This window comes from Oncorhynchus masou, unplaced genomic scaffold (assembly GCF_036934945.1).
Source record: "Oncorhynchus masou masou isolate Uvic2021 unplaced genomic scaffold, UVic_Omas_1.1 unplaced_scaffold_2918, whole genome shotgun sequence".
NCBI classification, from domain to species: domain Eukaryota; kingdom Metazoa; phylum Chordata; class Actinopteri; order Salmoniformes; family Salmonidae; genus Oncorhynchus; species Oncorhynchus masou.
The window spans coordinates 9,461-28,534 of NW_027009339.1; the positions used below are offsets into that span (position 1 = coordinate 9,461).

At 41.2% G+C, this 19,074-nt stretch overlaps 1 protein-coding gene across 1 annotated transcript; it reads left to right on the forward strand.

Annotated features, from left to right (window-relative positions):
- The first annotated feature begins 13,272 nt into the window (after window positions 1-13,272).
- Window positions 13,273-16,715, forward strand: LOC135534011 (complement C1q-like protein 2). The gene is made up of 5 exons (XM_064961171.1): window positions 13,273-13,522; window positions 13,623-13,685; window positions 13,884-13,946; window positions 14,094-14,222; window positions 14,485-16,715. The coding sequence occupies exons 1-5, from the start codon at window positions 13,273-13,275 to the stop codon at window positions 14,766-14,768; spliced, it is 789 nt and encodes a 262-aa protein (XP_064817243.1). The 3' UTR covers window positions 14,769-16,715.
- The last annotated feature ends 2,359 nt before the right edge of the window (window positions 16,716-19,074 follow it).

Below are 19,074 nucleotides of genomic sequence, written 5' to 3' on the forward strand. Positions count from 1 at the left end.
AACCAAGTATCACATACTTCAGAGCTGGCCCAAAATTCACAACGCCTTCGGTTCAAACCATAATAAAAAACATAAAACACGTAGTTACGTTCTAGCTGCGGGTCCATTTCTTGTGTTATGTGTAGGCCTAGCTGAGGCGACCCCGAATCCCAAGTTTCGGCTCGATAGGTCATTTGGTGTCCGACCAAAACCCTAATTGGTGCTGAAAATCCACTTTTTTCCATGACTTGCTACGGGGTCCTTGAATGAGCTATCGGACAGAAACGTTGGGTTCTGTCTCTATGGGCCGAGACGGTCACAATGCACCTAGTCTTGTGACTCTGGGACATTTCTAAATGTTGCCATTTTCGTAATGGTCAAAATGAATTGAAGTCATTGCAAATGTACGAGGCTGTTTCTCGGTCCGAGAACCTTCTAGAGTGCCGTAACTCACCACGCACTATCGACCTGAGGTCTAGAACAGGATTCTAAAGTTTCGGAACTCTATGTCTGACGGTTCTTTAAAAGTTACAACAAGGTTAACTAATGCAGGGAGTGTTTGTCTCTACGCACCCCAATGGGTCCCTACTTCCAAGTTGTGTGTGTGTGTGATTTAGTTTTCCTTTGAAATTTTATGGGAAAAATGACTGATTTACAGTTCATGGGGGTTGCCTAATCACATATATGAAGTTTTGGAAAGATCTGAATTTTTTAACCCCTCGAAACAGCCCCTGAGACACCAATTATGGCACTTCCGGTTGGCACAGGAAGCTATAACTCAACACATATCCTCATTGGGGTATGCTTTTACAGAATCCTGAGTTTTAAGTCTTTACCATAAAAACTGACTGATTTACACAGGGTTGAATGCACTATGTCTATCAAACTGCAGGCAGGTTATGGGTATACACTTTTAGGGCGATTTTAACCACTTCCGGTTGGTTCAGGAAGCTTAGAATCGACACAGGTAGACCTTATAGTGGCCTGATAGACTGGTACCAAAGACAGGTTCATAAGGCATTCATAACCCATATAGGCTCCAGGTTGAATTTAGGGGAGCAGGCAATGTATTCCTATGGGGAGAGAAGTCAATGCAAACTGTTTTTATGTAAACACCTTCTTTTAACTGTGAAGGGTTAATGCCATACGGTCAAGGTTAGGCTTGCACAGATCGGAAGGACGTTAGGAACAGTCCTGTGTTTGAATTGTCCTTCTAAACCTAACGGTTCCGCCGCTGTCACCCAAAATCAAATGACGTGGTGCAGGCTTCATTTTGGGCCTACTTTTCTCATGGTCGCTGTGCTCAGACCGAGCGAGCTACGGTCAAGCGGGGCGCCTCGTTGGACACGGCACAGTTTGGACACTATGGTGATGCCATTTTTTGTGTTGATTTCAGAATGCCATTTTGGTGATGGTCCCTCTCCGCTTAAACATATTGCAAATTAACAAAGGTCAACTAGCAAGTCAGTGTCCATCAGTCAATTAGATGTCATTCTGACACCAAACTGATACCAATTGACACCAAACCCACTTTTTCCAACTCATTTAGAAGCCAACTATCACATATGTCAGAGCAGGCCCATAATTCACAGCGCCTTTAGTTTAAAACATAATAAAAACGTAAAACACATAGTTACGTTCTAGCTGTGGGTCCAGTTTGGACATTATGTGTAGTCCTATGTGAGGCGACCCCGAATCCCGAGTTTCGGCTCGATAGGTCATTTGGTGTCCGAGTAAAACCCTAATTGGTGCTGAAAATCCACTTTTTTCCATGCCTTGCTATGGGGTCCTTGAATGAGCTATCGGACAGAAACGTTGGGGTCCGTGTCTATGGGCCGAGCCGGTTTCAATGCACCTAGTCTTGTGTCTCTGAGACTTTTCTAAATGTCGCCATTTTAGTAATGGTCAAAATGAATTGAAGTCATTGCAAATGTACGAGGCTGTTTCTCGGTCCAAGAACCTTCTAGAGCCACCTAACTCACCACGCACTATCGACCTGAGGTCTAGAACAGGTTTCTAAAGTTTCGGAACTCTAGGTCTGACGGTTCTTTTTTAGCTCGAACAAAGCTAACTATTGGAGGCACTGTCAGTCTCTACGCACCCCAATACGTCCCTCCATCCAAGTTGTGTATCTGTGTGATTTAGTTTTCCTTTGAATTTTTATGGGAAAAATGACTGATTTACAGTTCATGGGGGTTGCCTAATCACACATATGAAGTTTTGGACAGATCTGATTTTTTTAACCCTTCCAAACAGCCCCTGAGACACCAATTATGGCACTTCCGGTTGGCACAGGAAGCTGTAACTCAACACACATCCTCATTGGGGTATTCTATTACAGAATCCTGAGTTTTAAGTCTTTACGTTGAGAATTGACTGATCTACACAGGGTTGAATGCAGAGTCATTTTCACCTTTGCTGGTGATGTACATCCAAATACCTTTTGGGTCAATTTAACCACTTCCGGTTGCTCCAGGAAGCTTAGAATCGACACAGGTAGACCTTATAGTGGCCTGATGGACTGGTGCCGACGACAGGTTCATAAGGCATTCATAACCCATATAGGCTCCAGGTTGAATTTAGGGGAGCAGGCAATGCATTCCTATGGGGAGAGAAGTCAATGCAAGCTGTTTGATGTAAACACCTTCTTTTAACTGTGAAGGGTTAATGCCACACGGTCAAGGTTAGGCTTGCACAGATCGGAAGGACGTTAGGAACAGTCCTGTGTTTGAATTGTCCTTCTAAACCTAACGGTTCCGCCGCTGTCACCCAAAATCAAATGACGTGGTGCAGGCTTCATTTTGGGCCTACTTTTCTCATGGTCGCTGTGCTCAGACCGAGCGAGCTACGGTCAAGCGGGATATCTCGTTGAACTCGGCACGGCCTTGGGATTATGTTTATGCCATTGCCTGCTCTCTGTTTCTTTAAACACCGCGCTTTGTCACTCCATCCTTGCTGTGTGTGAGAGCTTTTCTTTGACATCTGTTGGGAGAAATGACTGATTTTACAGTTCAGGAGGGTTGCCTAATCACACATATGAAGTTTTGAAAAGATCTGACCTTTTTAACCCTTGGATACAGCCACTATGACACCATTTAAGGCACTTTCTGTTGGCACAGGAAGCTATAAATAAACTCATATCCTCATTGGGGTATGCCTTTACAGAATCCTGAGTTTTAAGTCTTTACGTTAAGAACTGAGTTATTTACAGAGGGCTTCGTGAGTGTGTGTTATTTCAGAAAATCATAGAAAATCACAGAAATCTCGCAGAGCTCCGCAGCACACTTTACAAATATTCGTATGAACACCCTGCAACTGGATCTGTAACTGTTGAAAAAAAAACACCTATATTTGAACATCACAAATCTGTCATTGTACGATTTCTCTTAAATGACGATAGATAAATGGCTGATTTTTTTGTTATTGACACCGGAGGCTCCTTGACTTTGACGTGAAGTGAAAAAATCATTTCTCTATTTTCATTTTGGACCTTTAATCCCAGAAAAATGGCCATAACTCAAAAACCGTTGAGGCCTAGACACCATCTTGTTCGGGGCCAACTGCCCATTATGCCAAACCTATGCTCACCAAGTTTTGGCTTCGAAATATTTTCAGTTTTTGAGATAAGGCCCGTCGTGATTCGTGATGTTTTGTCAAATTGCAGTATGATTGCTTATGCCCTCTTGTGGGATTTTCCGGGATAGCGGAAAAATGACCAAAATTTGATTATTTTATAAAACGAAAACCGAATGTCCGACAAAGTTCATTTGATAACTTCCCGGTCGGTCTGGCCCTGCCGCTCGGCCCGACGCCGTCCCCGAATTTAACAAATGTTTTCGGACGTCTAGTAAGGGACGGTACATTTGCAATATGGACTTTTTCACTAACCATACAGAAAATGTCGAAATGTTCCCTTAGTGTATGTTATTACAATGCACATTCCCTGTTTTGAATTTCATGATGATTTTGTGGTAATAGCTTCCACCAGGGTAGAGTAAGACTTTCATTAAGTTTCACTTTAGCACAGACCGATTCAGTTATAACCGTGAAGGACTGTGACCTGTGACACCATCTCCAAAAAGGCAGCGGTCGTCTTGTGGAAGCCTTAAGTTCCACATATGAATAAAGAGGACTAAGTTAGTCAATAGGTTTTCAGCTAATACAGTACCAGTCAAAAGTTTAGACACACCTACTCATTCAAGGGTTTTTCTTTTATTTTGACAATTTTCTACATTGTAGAATATTAGTGAAGACATCAACACTATGAAATAACACATAAGGAATCATGTAGTAACAAAAAAAGTGTTTAACAAATCTAAATATGTTTTATATTTGAGAGTCATCAAAGTAGCCACCCCTTGCCATGATGACAGATGTGCGCACTCTCAATCGGATTCACCTGGAATATTTTTCCAACAGTCTTGAAGGATTTCCCACATATGCTGAGCACTTTTTTGGTTACAACATGATTCCATATGTGTTATTTTATAGTTTTGATGTCTTCACTATTATTCTACAATGTAAAACATAGAAAAAAGAAAGAAAAACCCTGGACCCTGGATGCTTTCCAAAGTCCTAGTTGCTTGTTATACAGGTATGTAATCGCACTGACACGCAGATAATGCGTTTTAGAAATCATCCTAACATTTAAAAAAAATCTTATATTTGTGACAAGAAATGGACCTAACCTTCTTAAGTATCCCAAATGATGCAAATAACTGTTGATAATGTTCTGAATGTATTGTGGTTTTGGGGGAAGAGCCACATCCTTTTTTATTTTTTACATGAGTTGTCCCTTTTCAAGAGTCCACTTCCTTCTCAAGAGCTATCAACCTGGCCTCCACAGGAGATATATGCGTTGATTGTGCTGAAATGAATGACATTACTGTCTGAGTATAGAAAATTGCCCAAGAGAGAGGCTAAGAAGAATAGTCATCAGTAGCCTATTTCAACTTCTTTCTTTCTCTTTTGATCTGCCACCTGGCTCTCACTGCTTCTCAGCCTAGCCTTCATGGCTGAGAGTAAACATACGTTGCATATCTTGAGGTTATGTTGACAAAGAAAAGCATAGTCCCAAAATCATAATAAAAGCATCATCTCAAAATCATACACCTCTGGAACGTGTTATTGTATTATTTATTTGTACCTGCTTTGTCTTTCTCCAGCTTCTCGAAGTAACCCTCCGTGGCTCTTATTTTGGTCTCGATCACGATAAGATACATAAATGAAAACGAATAATAAAACAACAACAACTTCATAAATAGAATACGCATAAAATGTGAGTGTAACGGGTTTCTTCTACCTCCTTCTCTGACGAAGAGGTGGAATAAGGATCGGACCAAAATGCAGCATGATTCGTTCGATACATCTTTAATGATGAAAAAACACAAACAATACAAAACAACAAACGTCGAAAACCGAAACAGCCCTGACTGGTGTAACAAACACAGAGACAGGAACAATCACCCACAAACACACAGTGAAACCCAGGCTACCTAAATATGGTTCCCAATCAGAGACAACGATAATCACCTGACTCTGATTGAGAACCGCCTCAGGCAGCCATAGACTAATCTATACACCCCACACAACCCCAAGACGAAACACACTACAAATAAACCCATGTCACACCCTGGCCTGACTCAATGAATGAAGATAACATAATAAATATAGACCAGGGCGTGACAGTGAGGTTGGGTTGAATATTCATGCAAGAGCACCTGACAATCATTTTTCACGATGCAGTTCCTCTAATTTACCATCACTGGCACTGAGTCTGGTCTTCAGGGCTAAGGCAACAGATATGGTATTGTTGTGAATTCATGAGATCATTGATTTAGAAGTTGTTCATCAAAGTGATCTTTATATTTTACCTGCATTGCTAGTTCTACCACTCAGCTCTCACTGTTTTTCAGTCTGGCCTCTGTATCTAAATCTAAATAAACAGTTCAATTATAGCAAAATATTCATAAATTCTCTATACAAATAAATCACATTGGCTACAATAATTCATATTGGCAACAGTAATTCATAATACTTCATAATTCATATGCCAAATAGCGGTGTTTATATTTGTCCTGTTAACAAAAGTATGTTACCTGTACAAGTGTGAAATGGAAATACAGTTGAAGTCGCAAGTTTACAAACACTTATGTTTTTCAACCACAAATTTCTTTTTTAACAAACTGTAGTTTGGCAAGTCGGTTAGAACATCTACTTTGGACAACAGATTGGAAAATTCCAGAAAATGTCATGGCTTTATAAGCTTCTGATAGGCTAATTGACATCATTTGAGTCATTTGGAGGTGTACCTGTGGATACTTTTCAAGGCCTAATTTAAAACTCAGTGCCTCTTTGTTTGACATCATTGGAAATCAGAAGGAATCAGCCAAGACCTCAGAAGAGAAATTGTAGACCTCCACAAGTCTGGTTCATCATTGGGAGCAATTTCCAAACGCCAGAAGGTACCACTTTCATCTGTACAAACAATAGTACGTAAGTATGAACAATATGGGACCACACAGTCGTCATACCGCTCAGGAAGGAGACAGGTTCTGTCTCCTAGAGATGAAAGTACTTTGGTGCAAGAAGTGAAAATCAATCCCAGAACAACAGCAAAGGAACTTGTGAAGATGCTGGGTGAAACAGGTACAAAAGTATCTATATCCACAATAAAACTAGTCCTATATCGACATAACCTTAAAAGCCTCTCAGCAAGGAAGAAGCCACTGCTCCAGAACCACAATAAAAAAGCCAGACTACGGTTTGCAACTGCACATGGGGACAAAGATCATACTTTTTGGAGAAATGTCCTCTGGTCTGATGAAACAAAAATAGAACTGTTTGGCTATAATGACCATTGTTATCTTTGGAGGAAAAAGGGGTAGGCTTGCAAGCCGAAGAACACCATCCCAACCGTGAAGCACGGGGGCACCAGCATCATGTTGTGGGGGTGCTTTACTGCAGGAGGGACTGGTGCACTTCACAAAATAGATGGCATCATGAGGATGGAAATCTTGTGGATATATTGAAGCAAAATCTCAAGACATCAGTCTGCAACCAAGTTAAAGCTTGGTTGCAAATGGGTCTTCCAAATGGACAATGACCCCAAGCATACTTCCAAAGCTGTGGCAAAATGGCTTAAGGACAACAAAGTCAAGGTATTGGAGTGGCCATCACAAAGCCCTGACCTTAATCCCATAGAACATGTGTGGGCAGAACTGGAAAAGTGTGTGCGAGCAAGGAGGCCTACAATCCTGACTCAGTTACACCAGCTCTGTCAGGAGGAATGGGCCAAAATTCACCCAACTTATTGTGGGAAGCTTGTGGACGGCTACCTGTAATGTTTGACCCAAGTCAAACAATTTAAAGGCAATGCTACCAAATAGTAATTGAGCATATGTAAACTTCTGACCCACTGGGAATGTGATGAAAGAAATAAAAGCTGAAATAAGTAATTCTCTCTACTATTATTCTGACATTTCACATTCTTAAAATAAAGTGGTGAGCTCCACTCTCTGATCCATCACAATGTCTCTCAGTTCTTTCAGCTCATTCCAGATCTTAAGCTGGTTGGTTGTCTGTTTTTCAGTAGAGGTATCAACTTCATATCTTCCAATCTGACCACTCTCAACTGGACTCTGTCCCTCTTCATTGATACCCAGCTGAGGGATATCATTCTCTCTGACCTCCTCACTGTCTTTCTGTCCCTGTGTCCCACACAAACAAACAAGTAACACCAGAGATACTAAAACAGCCCTCATCATCATTACACTGTATTATACAACCCGGGAGTGAAGTGTCTTTTCGGAACATGAACACCCTCTTTATACATGTCTAGATTAGTTGACATTATGTAACCATCATCTTTGTTCTCTAGTACACAACAAGGTCAAAACCGAATGATTATATATGGACTCCATCCGATTATCTTCGAATAGTTTACACAATGATGTCTGGAAATGTTTGAAACTTTCCCAAAGTGTTGTGGGAGAGAATCAACCTGTGGAATATGTCAAGGTCTGGTGTTTTTGTCACGTGTCTCTGCCATGAGTATCTGCTTGTAGAGTACCTACAGGGCCTCTGTCTGTCTGTCAGGCACATACTGCAATACAAAGAGAAGAGTGACTTTTGAAAAATAACAGTTTTACCTCTTTCTACAAAACAAATGTCCCTATTCTCATTACTCTGTAGCTCTCTTATTCTCATGTTTTCCCTGTATTTCCCTCTGCAAACCTGTTCCACAACTGTACAATAGAAGGAAGTATTGACCCACAAATATAATTGATTCTGTAATAACAAATGTAAAAAATTTAACGAGGCATGTCAGTTAAGAACAAATTCTTATTTACAATTACTGCCTACCCCAGCCAAACCCGGACGACTCTGGGCCAATTGTGCACCGCCCTATGGGACTCCCAATCACAGCCGGATGTGATACAGCCTGGAATTGAACCAGGTACTATACTGACACCTTTTGCACTGAGATGCAGTGCCTTAGACCACATTGCCACTCTGAAAGCCCAAGCATTGAGACTGAATGTAATATGATGATGATAGTTCTATATGAATATACATTAGGTCCATTTCCAATAATAAGTATTGGAATTTCTCTTTATGAAAAATGTACAGTCAATGACCAGTAATTTATGGGCCAATATGAAAAGGTTATTTGGTTAAACACCAAATAGGATTGTCATTCACGTTTATTTCACATGTATTTAATGTTTTGAGATTACATGCATCCTTAAGTATTTAAAAAAGGACAAAATAGAAAGTCTGTATGTGTCCAACTGCATGATAATGAGCATTCAAAATCATTATACATGGTTCATTATAGTATATAATGCCATCTATCCCCTATGGCCCATAATGCAACATAAAGCCAAATGTCATTGTTGATTTGTATATGGGGCCGATGATGTGGAGGTGACAACTGTGAAGAAGGGGGGGGGGTGTGAAGGGTTCAGTTAATTTTGCAGTAGCTTGCCTGTGTGTGATCCTAAGTGTGTGTTTTAGAATGTGTATGTGCGTGTTTGTGTGTGTGTGTGTTCGTATGCGTTTGTGTGTGTGCACATGCGTGCATTAATGTGTTTGTGTGTCATATCCACAACTACTTACCATTGCCTAGTCCCCATGGTAATCCATGTCAGTGTTAATTAAAGTACTTTTCTGTGTTTGATGTGGACTGAAGTCCTTTTTTTTGTTTACTGCATGTATTTACATCCCCATTTCCTGAAATTTTGGTGGCCAATAAAAGTTAATTTTAATAAACAGATAGCAAGTGGGACTATGGGGAGAGTCTTCTCTCCAGAACATGGTTTTCACGTTTACGTATTTTAATGGATTTTAACCAGACAGGAATTGAGTGAGAGAGAGGGAATCAACAAAACATGACCCCTTGGGGTCCAGGTGACTTCTGCATGGCTTCTCTCACTCCTGGCTAATTGAAGTTATATTTCCAGAAACCCTTAACCTCCTTGTCTCTTTGTATGAGTACATGTGAGCCTGCTAGTGCAGTATAAATCTTTATTTGTCCATGAAGGGCAATTTGTCTGCAGCAGAAAAACAAATACTTGGCCATGTGAATTACAAAAACCATTACTTGGGAAATAGGAAGGTAAAGAATTGATTAAATGATTAAAAATTATTTTAAAAATACTACAGTTTGTCCAGCTGCTTAAAATACAAGTATAATACAAATGCAACCATTCATGCAACATCATTATTTTTTGATTGTACAATACCACATGCAAACATCTTCCTTTACGCTGAGTGTGCTGACAGGCCTTGACATGGGCCATGTGCGTGGGTGAGGACACTGCCAAGTCATATGTCTGTTTGTGTTACTGTTAATGATTCTGTATAGTGTGAGCAGGGCCACTCTGTGCTTAGCCCTGTGCCATACCTTTAGAATCTGCTCAACCCTTTTAGTTAAGCCAGCTGCACTTATATTAATTTGTCCTCTCGGCATAAACATTGCAGTGCCTGCGCCTCATCACAAAGTCCTCACAGCCAGCAGCTACAGCCACTCTAACAGCCTGTTTGTTTACGACAAAGCCCTTACAGCCATGGCTTCCAGAAACATGTTTCATTCATGACAGGAAACTTGGGGGATGCTAATCAGGGTGCAGGTGCTTCTCAACTGGTTACAGACACAGATAGGAAAATTGGAGATCTTCTGGTGCTATCTAAACTCACTGTATGTCTGTGTGTGTGTGAATGTTAACCTACAGTTTATCTACAGTACCACAATGTCCTAAGAATTCACTAGAATGTCCTGAAAAGGTAAGAAAGCAAGAACTTTGGGGGGTTTTGGGGGTTCAGATTAAGTTTAAGTTCAGGGTTAGCAAAAACAGGTTTTTAGGAGGTTGTCAGGTTGGATGGGGAGCGTTGCTGCACAGCTATTTTCAGGATTCTCCAGAGATGTTCGATGAGATTCAAGTCTGAGGTCCTGAGTGCTCTAGAGCAGGTTTTCATTAAGGATCTCTCTGTACTTTGCTCCGTTCATCTTTGCCTTGATCCTGACTAGTCTCCCAATCCCTGCTACTGAAAAACATCCCCACAGCATGCTGCTGCCTCCACCATGCTTCACCATAGGGATGGTGCCACGTTTCCTCCAGACGTGATGTTTGGCATTTAGGACAAAGAGTTCAGTCTTGGTTACATTAGACCAGAGAATCTTGTTTCTCATGGTCTGAGAGTCCTTTAGGTGCCTTTAGGCAAACTTCAAGCAGACTGTCATGTGCATTTTACTGAGCAGTGGTTTCCGTCTGGCCACTCTACTATAAAGGCCTGATTGTTGGAGTGCTGCAGAAATGGTTGTCCTTCTGGTAGGTTCTCCCATCTCCACAGAGAAATTCTAAAGCTTTGTCAGAGTGACCATCTGGTTCTTGGTCACCTCCCTGACCAAGGTCCTTCTCCCCCATTGCTGACTTTGGCCAAGCGGCCAGCTCTAAGAAGAGTCTTGGTGGTTCAAAACTTCTTCCATTTAAGAGTGATGGAGGCCACTGTGTTCTTGGGGACATTCAATGCTGCAGAAATGTTTTGGTACCCATCCCCCGATCTGTGCTCTACGGACAATTTCTTCACCCTCATGGCTTCGTGTTTGCTCTGACATGCACTGTCAACTGTGGGACCTTATATAGACAGGTGTGTGCCTTTCCAAATCATGTTGAATCAATTGAATTTAACCCAGGTGGACTCCAATCAAGTTGTAGAAACATCTGAAGGATGATTAATTGAAACAAGATGCACCTGAGCTCAATTTTGAGTCTCATAGCAAAGGGGCTGAATACTTATGCAAATAAAGTATTTTTTTTTAAATTTATTTAAAAAAAAATTGCAAACATTTCTAAAAACCTGTTTTTACTTTGTCATTATAGGGTATTGTGAGTCGATTGCTGAGGATTTTATTCAATCCAGTTTTGAATAAGTTTGTGATGTAACAAAATGTGTAAAAAGTGAAGAGGTCTGAATACTTTCCGAATGCACTGTACATATTGTTAATTTTTTTTTTTTTTTGGGGCACCGTGTATATGTCCCTCCAGACTCACAGCTCTGAATATTTTACTAACTGAGGATTAAAAATGCAGCAGGGGCTCTAGTGAAACACTCATCAACTCAGATGTGTACAGTAGAGAGGGTTCCGTGACCTCCCTTGTTCCCCTCGCCACTACCCACAAAACACTTCTCTTTCACGCCGTTCAGCTCTGCTCATGCACGCTGGGCATCACCAAGCATTGCGTGCACACACACACAGCCTTGCATAACTAACCTTGTGGGGACACAAAATGTTGTTCCATTCAAAACTCCTAACCCTAACCTTAACCCTAAAGCCCATAGCCCATTTTCCAGAATAAAAGCAGGTGGACAACGGGCTAATGACCTAGTTTAAATCTTACAGAAAAATAACAAGTGGACAAAGGGCTAATGACCTAGTTTAAATATTCCAGAAAATAACAAGTGGACAAAGGGCTAATGACCTAGTTTAAATCTTACAGAAAGATAGCAGGTGGACTGTCACGCTCTGACCTTTATTTCGTCTTTATTTAGTATGGTCAGGGCATGAGTTGGGGTGGGCAGTCTATGTGTGTTTTTCTATGTTGGGGTTTTGAGTTTAGCCTTGTATGGTTCTCAATCAGAGGCAGGTGTCGTTAGTTGTCTCTGATTGAGAATCATACTTAGGTAGCCTGGGTTTTACTTTTGAGTTGTGGGTGTTTGTTTTCCGTGTGTGTGTTTGTTGCCACACGGAACTGTTTCGGGATCGTTCATATACACGCTTATTGTTTTGTATTGTTTCATAGTGTTCAGTTTATATATTGAAATAAACATTATGGACACTTACCACGCTGCGCATTGGTCCTCCGATCCTTCTTGCTTCTCCTCCTCAGAGGACGTTATTAAAACCTTACAGAAAGATAACAGGTGGACAAAGGGCCAATGACTTAGTTGAAACCTTACAGAAAAATAACAGGTGGACAAAGAGCCAATGACCTAGTTTAAACCTTACAGAAAAATAACAGGTGGACAAAGAGCCAATGACCTAGTTTAAACCTTACAGAAAAATAACAGGTGGACAAAGAGCCAATGACCTAGTTTAAACCTTACAGAAAAATAACAGGTGGACAAAGAGCCAATGACCTAGTTTAAACCTTACAGAAAAATAACAGGTGGACAAAGAGCCAATGACCTAGTTTAAACCTTACAGAAAAATAACAGGTGGACAAAGAGCCAATGACCTAGTTGAAACCTTACAGAAAAATAACAGGTGGACAAAGAGCCAATGACCTAGTTTAAACCTTACAGAAAAATAACAGGTGGACAAAGAGCCAATGACCTAGTTTAAACCTTACAGAAAAATAACAGGTGGACAAAGAGCCAATGACCTAGTTTAAACCTTAAGGAAAAATAACAGGTGGACAAAGAGCCAATGACTTAGTTGAAACCTTACAGAAAAATAACAGGTGGACAAAGAGCCAATGACCTAGTTTAAACCTTACAGAAAAATAACAGGTGGACAAAGAGCCAATGACCTAGTTGAAACCTTACAGAAAAATAACAGGTGGACAAAGAGCCAATGACCTAGTTTAAACCTTACAGAAAAATAACAGGTGGACAAAGAGCCAATGAACTAGTTTAAACCTTACAGGAAAATAACAGGTGGGCAAAGTGCTTATGGCCCAGTTTAAACCTTTTATGGGTGTACCAGAAGACCGCTAAGTTAATGGTTAACCACAAGGTGTTTTTAAAAGAGACTGATGTTTGGAGTATATTGCATACTGAATGAGCTCCATGCATATTTTCCCAATGAGAGCTTTTCTAACTCCACTGGTGTTGCTGATCTGTCATTTGGGAGTAGCTAAGGAAATTCCAAGTGAAGATGAATCCTCTCACTTACAGACAGCCCTTCACTTTGACATCAATTCTGAGCTGAGAGATCTGAGAGACATGGTGGTGCTGCAAAGAGCAGAGCTGAGCCGCACCATGACTGAACTACGAGACACTAAGATTCAGGTGGAGGTGCTGAAAACAGAGAACTCAGGTCATAGCAGAATACTAAGCCCCACTATCAGTTGACTGAGTCATGTTATACTCTGGTTAATTTCCATTGTTGAGATGAAAATGATTTCATTTTGTTTTAGTAATGGGGTCCAGGCTGATGAGTTCTGAAGGACAACTTGAGGCATTGAAGACAGAGAATGCAGGTAAAAATGTACAGTTAAATATCAGTTTGTTTAGTTAGTTTGGACGTCAAATTAACTATTGTTAATGTAGCCATATAAACCAGGCAGAATGTAGGTACCTAATTATCTTGTCATTATGATTGCTAATGATCAAGACACTAATTTTGTGTTCTCCGGGGTATTTTCCTGCAAATGTTTGTGTAATTTTTGTAACTCCAGCCATACTGAGCAGGGTAACATCCACTGAGGGCGAGGTTGCAAAACTGCAGAGGGAGAATGCAGGTAACACATAAATGGAATTATGGTACTTTTAAATAACATGTAATGTTATTTGGGAATAATAACATCCCCTTCTATTTCTGAGTGTGAAAAAGGTCAAATGTTTGTCATTATCATCAAATCATTCTCTTTATTCTCCTGCATTCACAGAGAGACCCAAGGTGGCATTTTCAACCTCTTTGGGAAAAACTGGACACCAAGGACCATTCAACATTGCCACGACCGTAGTCTACAAGAACATCTTCACAAACACCGGTGAACACTACAACCAAGCTACAGGTACTGTACTGTCTTCATCAACATCAGTCAACGGTTAGTGTAGACTATTGCCTACCTAGTCAAAAACAAGTGCATCTTAAGTTTTAAAGAAACACAGCACAACTAGTAAAAACTGCTTGATGTTGGTGGCAGGTTGCATTTGATGCCCCATTATTTTGTTGAGTGCAATCAAGATCATACTTTTATGTCAATGTGCTACAGGTACGGTCATGTAGTGTGCAGCACAAGTCTTGATGATCTCTATGATTTCCCTGACATCCAGGTATCTTCACAGCACCTGTGAGAGGGGTCTACCACTTCAGCTTCACAATGGGTGATTTTCTCCAGTCAACAGTTATGGGCCTATCCCTGTTCAAGAATGAACAGCAAATAATTCATTCAGGGGAAGTAGGTGACCATCAGCAGTTTAGGTATGCATCCAATGCAGTCATACTACAGCTGGAAGTGGGAGATGTTGTTTTTATGCAACTCCCTGCAAACTACAGGATATATGATGATTCAAATCACCGTAACACATTTATTGGCATTCTACTCTTTCCTGTTTGAGAAAGTTTTAAATGTGTTGTGATGATGAACATCAATGAAGTGCTCTTGATCAATGAAGTGCTTTTGACCAATCTTATTTCATTTAATTATTGCTGCACAGAGACATTATACACAAGCACCTGCGCTCTCACGTGCACACAAACGCACACTTCTGATCCACAACACATGCTGCATTATTCACTTAGACCAGTAGGGGGTAGTAAATGCCTATATTTGGTTGTGTGGTCTTTCAAGTGAGATGGAGACAGACAACACAGACCTTTAATGTGAATGGATTGATGGATGGAAATTATTCAACCTCACCATGGCAACACATATATTTGCTATGTATGGAGGTCAGTAAGGATATCTTATTGTAAGGTGTAAGTTTATATACAATGTGCAATATGATATGAAACTTTTCAGGAAGTTAGGAACCAGTATACACAGGCAGTAATGGAAAGCAAAGGCTTGCTTTTTCAAACAGAAATTTGCATCCTGTAGCACTAATTCCAAAGAGTTTTGGGACACTAATGTCCATGGAGAAAAAGAGCACCTCCTCCCAGCTGCCCACTACACTGAAGCTAGGAAACATTGTCACCACCGATAAATCAACGATAACCGAGAATTTCAATAAGAATTTTTCTACGGCTGGCCATGCTTTCCACCTGGCTACCCCTACCCCGGTCAACAGCTCTGCACCCCCCACAGCAACTTGCCCAAGCCTCCCCCATTTCTCCTTCATCCAAATACAGATAGCTGATGTTCTGAAAGACCTATAAAATCTGGACCCCTACAAAACAGCTGGGCTAGACATTCTGGACAATTCCTATTTCGCATCAAAGCATCCTCCACTCATGCTGCCAACATACCATTGTAAAACTGACTATCCTACCGATCCTTGACTTTGTCGATGTCATTTACAAAATAGCCTCCAACACAGCAAATTGGATGTAGTCTATCACAGTTTTGTCACCAAAACGGATACTACCCACCACTGCGACCTGTATGCTCTTGTTGGCTGGCCCTCGCTTCATATTCGTCACCAAACCCACTGGCTCCAGGTCATTTATAAGTCTTTGCTAGGTAAAGCCCCGCCTTATCTCAGCTCACTGGTCACCATAGCAGCACCCACCCGTAGCACGTGCTCCAGCAGGTATATTTCACTGGTCACCATAGCAACACCCACCTGTAGCACGCGCTCCAGCAGGTATATTTCACTGGTCACCATAGCAACACCCACCCGTAGCACGCGCTCCAGCAGGTATATTTCACTGGTCACCATAGCAGCACCCACCCGTAGCACGTGCTCCAGCAGGTATATTTCACTGGTCACCATAGCAGCACCCACCCGTAGCACGCGCTCCAGCAGGTATATTTCACTGGTCACCTTAGCAACACCCACCCGTAGCACGCGCTCCAGCAGGTATATTTCACTGGTCATCCCCAAAGCCAACTCCTATTTGGCCGCCAGTTCTCCAGTTCTCTGCTGCCAATGATTGGAACAAATTGCAAAAATTGCTGAAGCTGGAGTCTTATATCTCCCTCACTAACTTTAAGCATCAGATGTTGGAGGAGCTTACCGATTGTTGCACCAGTACATAGCCCATCTGTAAATAGCCCACCCAACTACCTCATCTGAATATTGTTATTTATTTTTTGCTTCTTTGCACCCCAGTATCTCTACTTGCACATTCATCTTCTGCACATCTATCACTCCAGTGTTTAATTGCTAAATTGTAATTATTTTGCCTCTATGGCCTATTTTTTTGCCTTACGTCCCTAATCTTACTACATTTGCACACACTGTATATAGATTTTTCTATTGTGTTATTGACTGTACATTTGTTTATCCAATGTGTAACTCTGTGTTGTTTGTGTCGCACTGGTATGCTTTATCTTGGCCAGGTCGCAGTTGTAAATGAGAACTTGTTCTCAACTATCCTACCTGGTTAAATAAAGGTGAAATTAAAAAATGAGGTATGATATAGCCTCTCACAACAAAATAACATCACTCAGTTTCACAGTTTCACTTGCGCACTAAAACCACAATTTCTAAATGTATAGGCTTATACCTTATTCAAAATGTTCCTATGTCCTAACTAGAAGTCTACAAACAAATTAAAGACATACATTTTTTGCATCCAAACCAGATCTATTTTTAGAGAAGAATATTTTTTTTAAATGTGTATCTTAACATGAATATATCTGACTTTAAAGTTTAAAAATATAATTTTGAAGGAATCCATCCTGCAGTTGCATCGAACAGACACCAGATGCGCGCAAGTGAGCAGCTCCTAAATCCCGCCCCTAACCTCTCCCCTCCCACCTGGCCCTCCCATTTCCTGTCAGAACCCGCCCATGCTGCTAGCCCCCCTCTCCCTGGCCTCACCCAGCCATCTGCCAGTGAGTCAGACAATTCCTGCTTCCCAGCTGCATCCATTTTATTCCTGCCTTTCTCTAGAAAACAGAGACAAGAGGCCATTCAGTGACTCAGCCCCAAACCCTTATTTTCCTTTGTGCGGTCACCTCTAGTTATCAGCACTATTGTACCCTGTAAACATGACAACCTCCAGCTCAAAAAGTAAAAAAAAAACACAGCCCCCAAATACACCAAGCCCCCGCATGCAGTTTGTTATTGTGAGGGGTTTTAAAGTTTAAAGACACAGGGCGGCACAGATTTAGAGATGAACAGGTTAAACTTAGAATATGAACAATAAGAATTCACATCTGCTGTCTCACACAATAATTCATAGTCACTCACACACAGTGGATAAGAATAACAACTTCAGTTCAATATCTTCATTATATTATTGAAGTAAAAAAAGGCATCTGTGCTGTTTTACATTTGTTTAATTAACTGTTGTCTAATTGTTCATAGTTGAACTTCTGCAGAGTATAATTTGATGTGAGGGGCAGCCCTGCAGTTCTTCTTTGTGGCCAATAGAGAACACTCTTGAGTCGTGCTTGTCTGCTGTGGGAACAATGGAGGGAGCACACGTGGTGTCCCTCTACTCAGAGTGAGATCTAACCACATGAGAGGAGAGCAGTGGTAGGATTCAGAGAGAGAGGAGAAGACCCTTAAGAGTTATCTCTGTGTGTCTAGTCAGAGAACATGTGGAGATGAGGTTAAACATAGCAGCATTGCAAAAACATTCATTTGGTCAGAAAATGCAAGTAAGTCCAGGACAACTTCCCTTCACTCCGTCGATCCCTCCCTCCCTCTCCACCCTTGGCTCGCTGTCCTGGCTCACTGCTTCAGGCCTTTTAAGGAAAGAACCAAGGACGGAGGGAATCAAGGGAGGAGCGAGGGAGGAGGGATCGGTCTAACATTGTCTGAATGTGGAATGTGTAAGTGTTCAGCATATGAGTTATTGTGTGACTCTTTTATATCATAGCACAGCTGTGTTGTGCGCACACGTATCTGTGTGTGCGTATGTGTATGTGTGTCCATCCATGTTTGTTTGTTTGTGTGTTAAATGTTTGTTTTTTTACTTTGTTACAGTGATTATGTTGACTAAACTAGAATACAAACTAATCCTGGTTAGTCCTGGTCAGAGGCAGATTTACACTAACACACAGAGAATCAGACAAAGGATTCTCACATTCCTGATCCATTGGATTCATTAGCAGAAGTTTGACCATTTCCTTGTTTCTATCCTTCTGTCTGAGATCTGAGCCAGTCACACAAAGGCCCATTCAGTGAGTGCATCCAGGAACAGAGAGCAGAGGATCAGCTTTGTGGTCATCACGAGGACCATCATGGGTCTCTGTATGCCTCAAGCATGACTGAATATAACCTCTCTGTTTCTCTCTGGTCTATGTCAGTTCCAGAAGAATGCAGTAGGGGGACATGTTGAACCATAAATGAGAGAGTCTACCGCTGAGAGAGTGGCCATTTTACCACCCCCATACCAAACCCATTTTATGACTAATCATTTACTACAGTTTGTTTTTAAGCATCTACACGTGCCAGTATCTACTACATCTATAGAGGAATTAATGCACATACTCACACAATCGCTCTCTCTCGCTCTCTCAATTCAATTTAAGGGCTTTATTGGCATGGGAAACACATGTTAACATTGCCGAAGCAAGTGAAGTAGAAATGAAACAAACTCACACAATCGCTCTCTCTCACTCTCTCAATTCAATTTAAGGGCTTTATTGGCATGGGAAACACATGTTAACATTGCCGAAGCAAGTGAAGTAGAAATGAAACAAACTCACACAATCGCTCTCTCTCGCTCTCTCAATTCAATTTAAGGGCTTTATTGGCATGGGAAACACATGTTAACATTGCCGAAGCAAGTGAAGTAGAAATGAA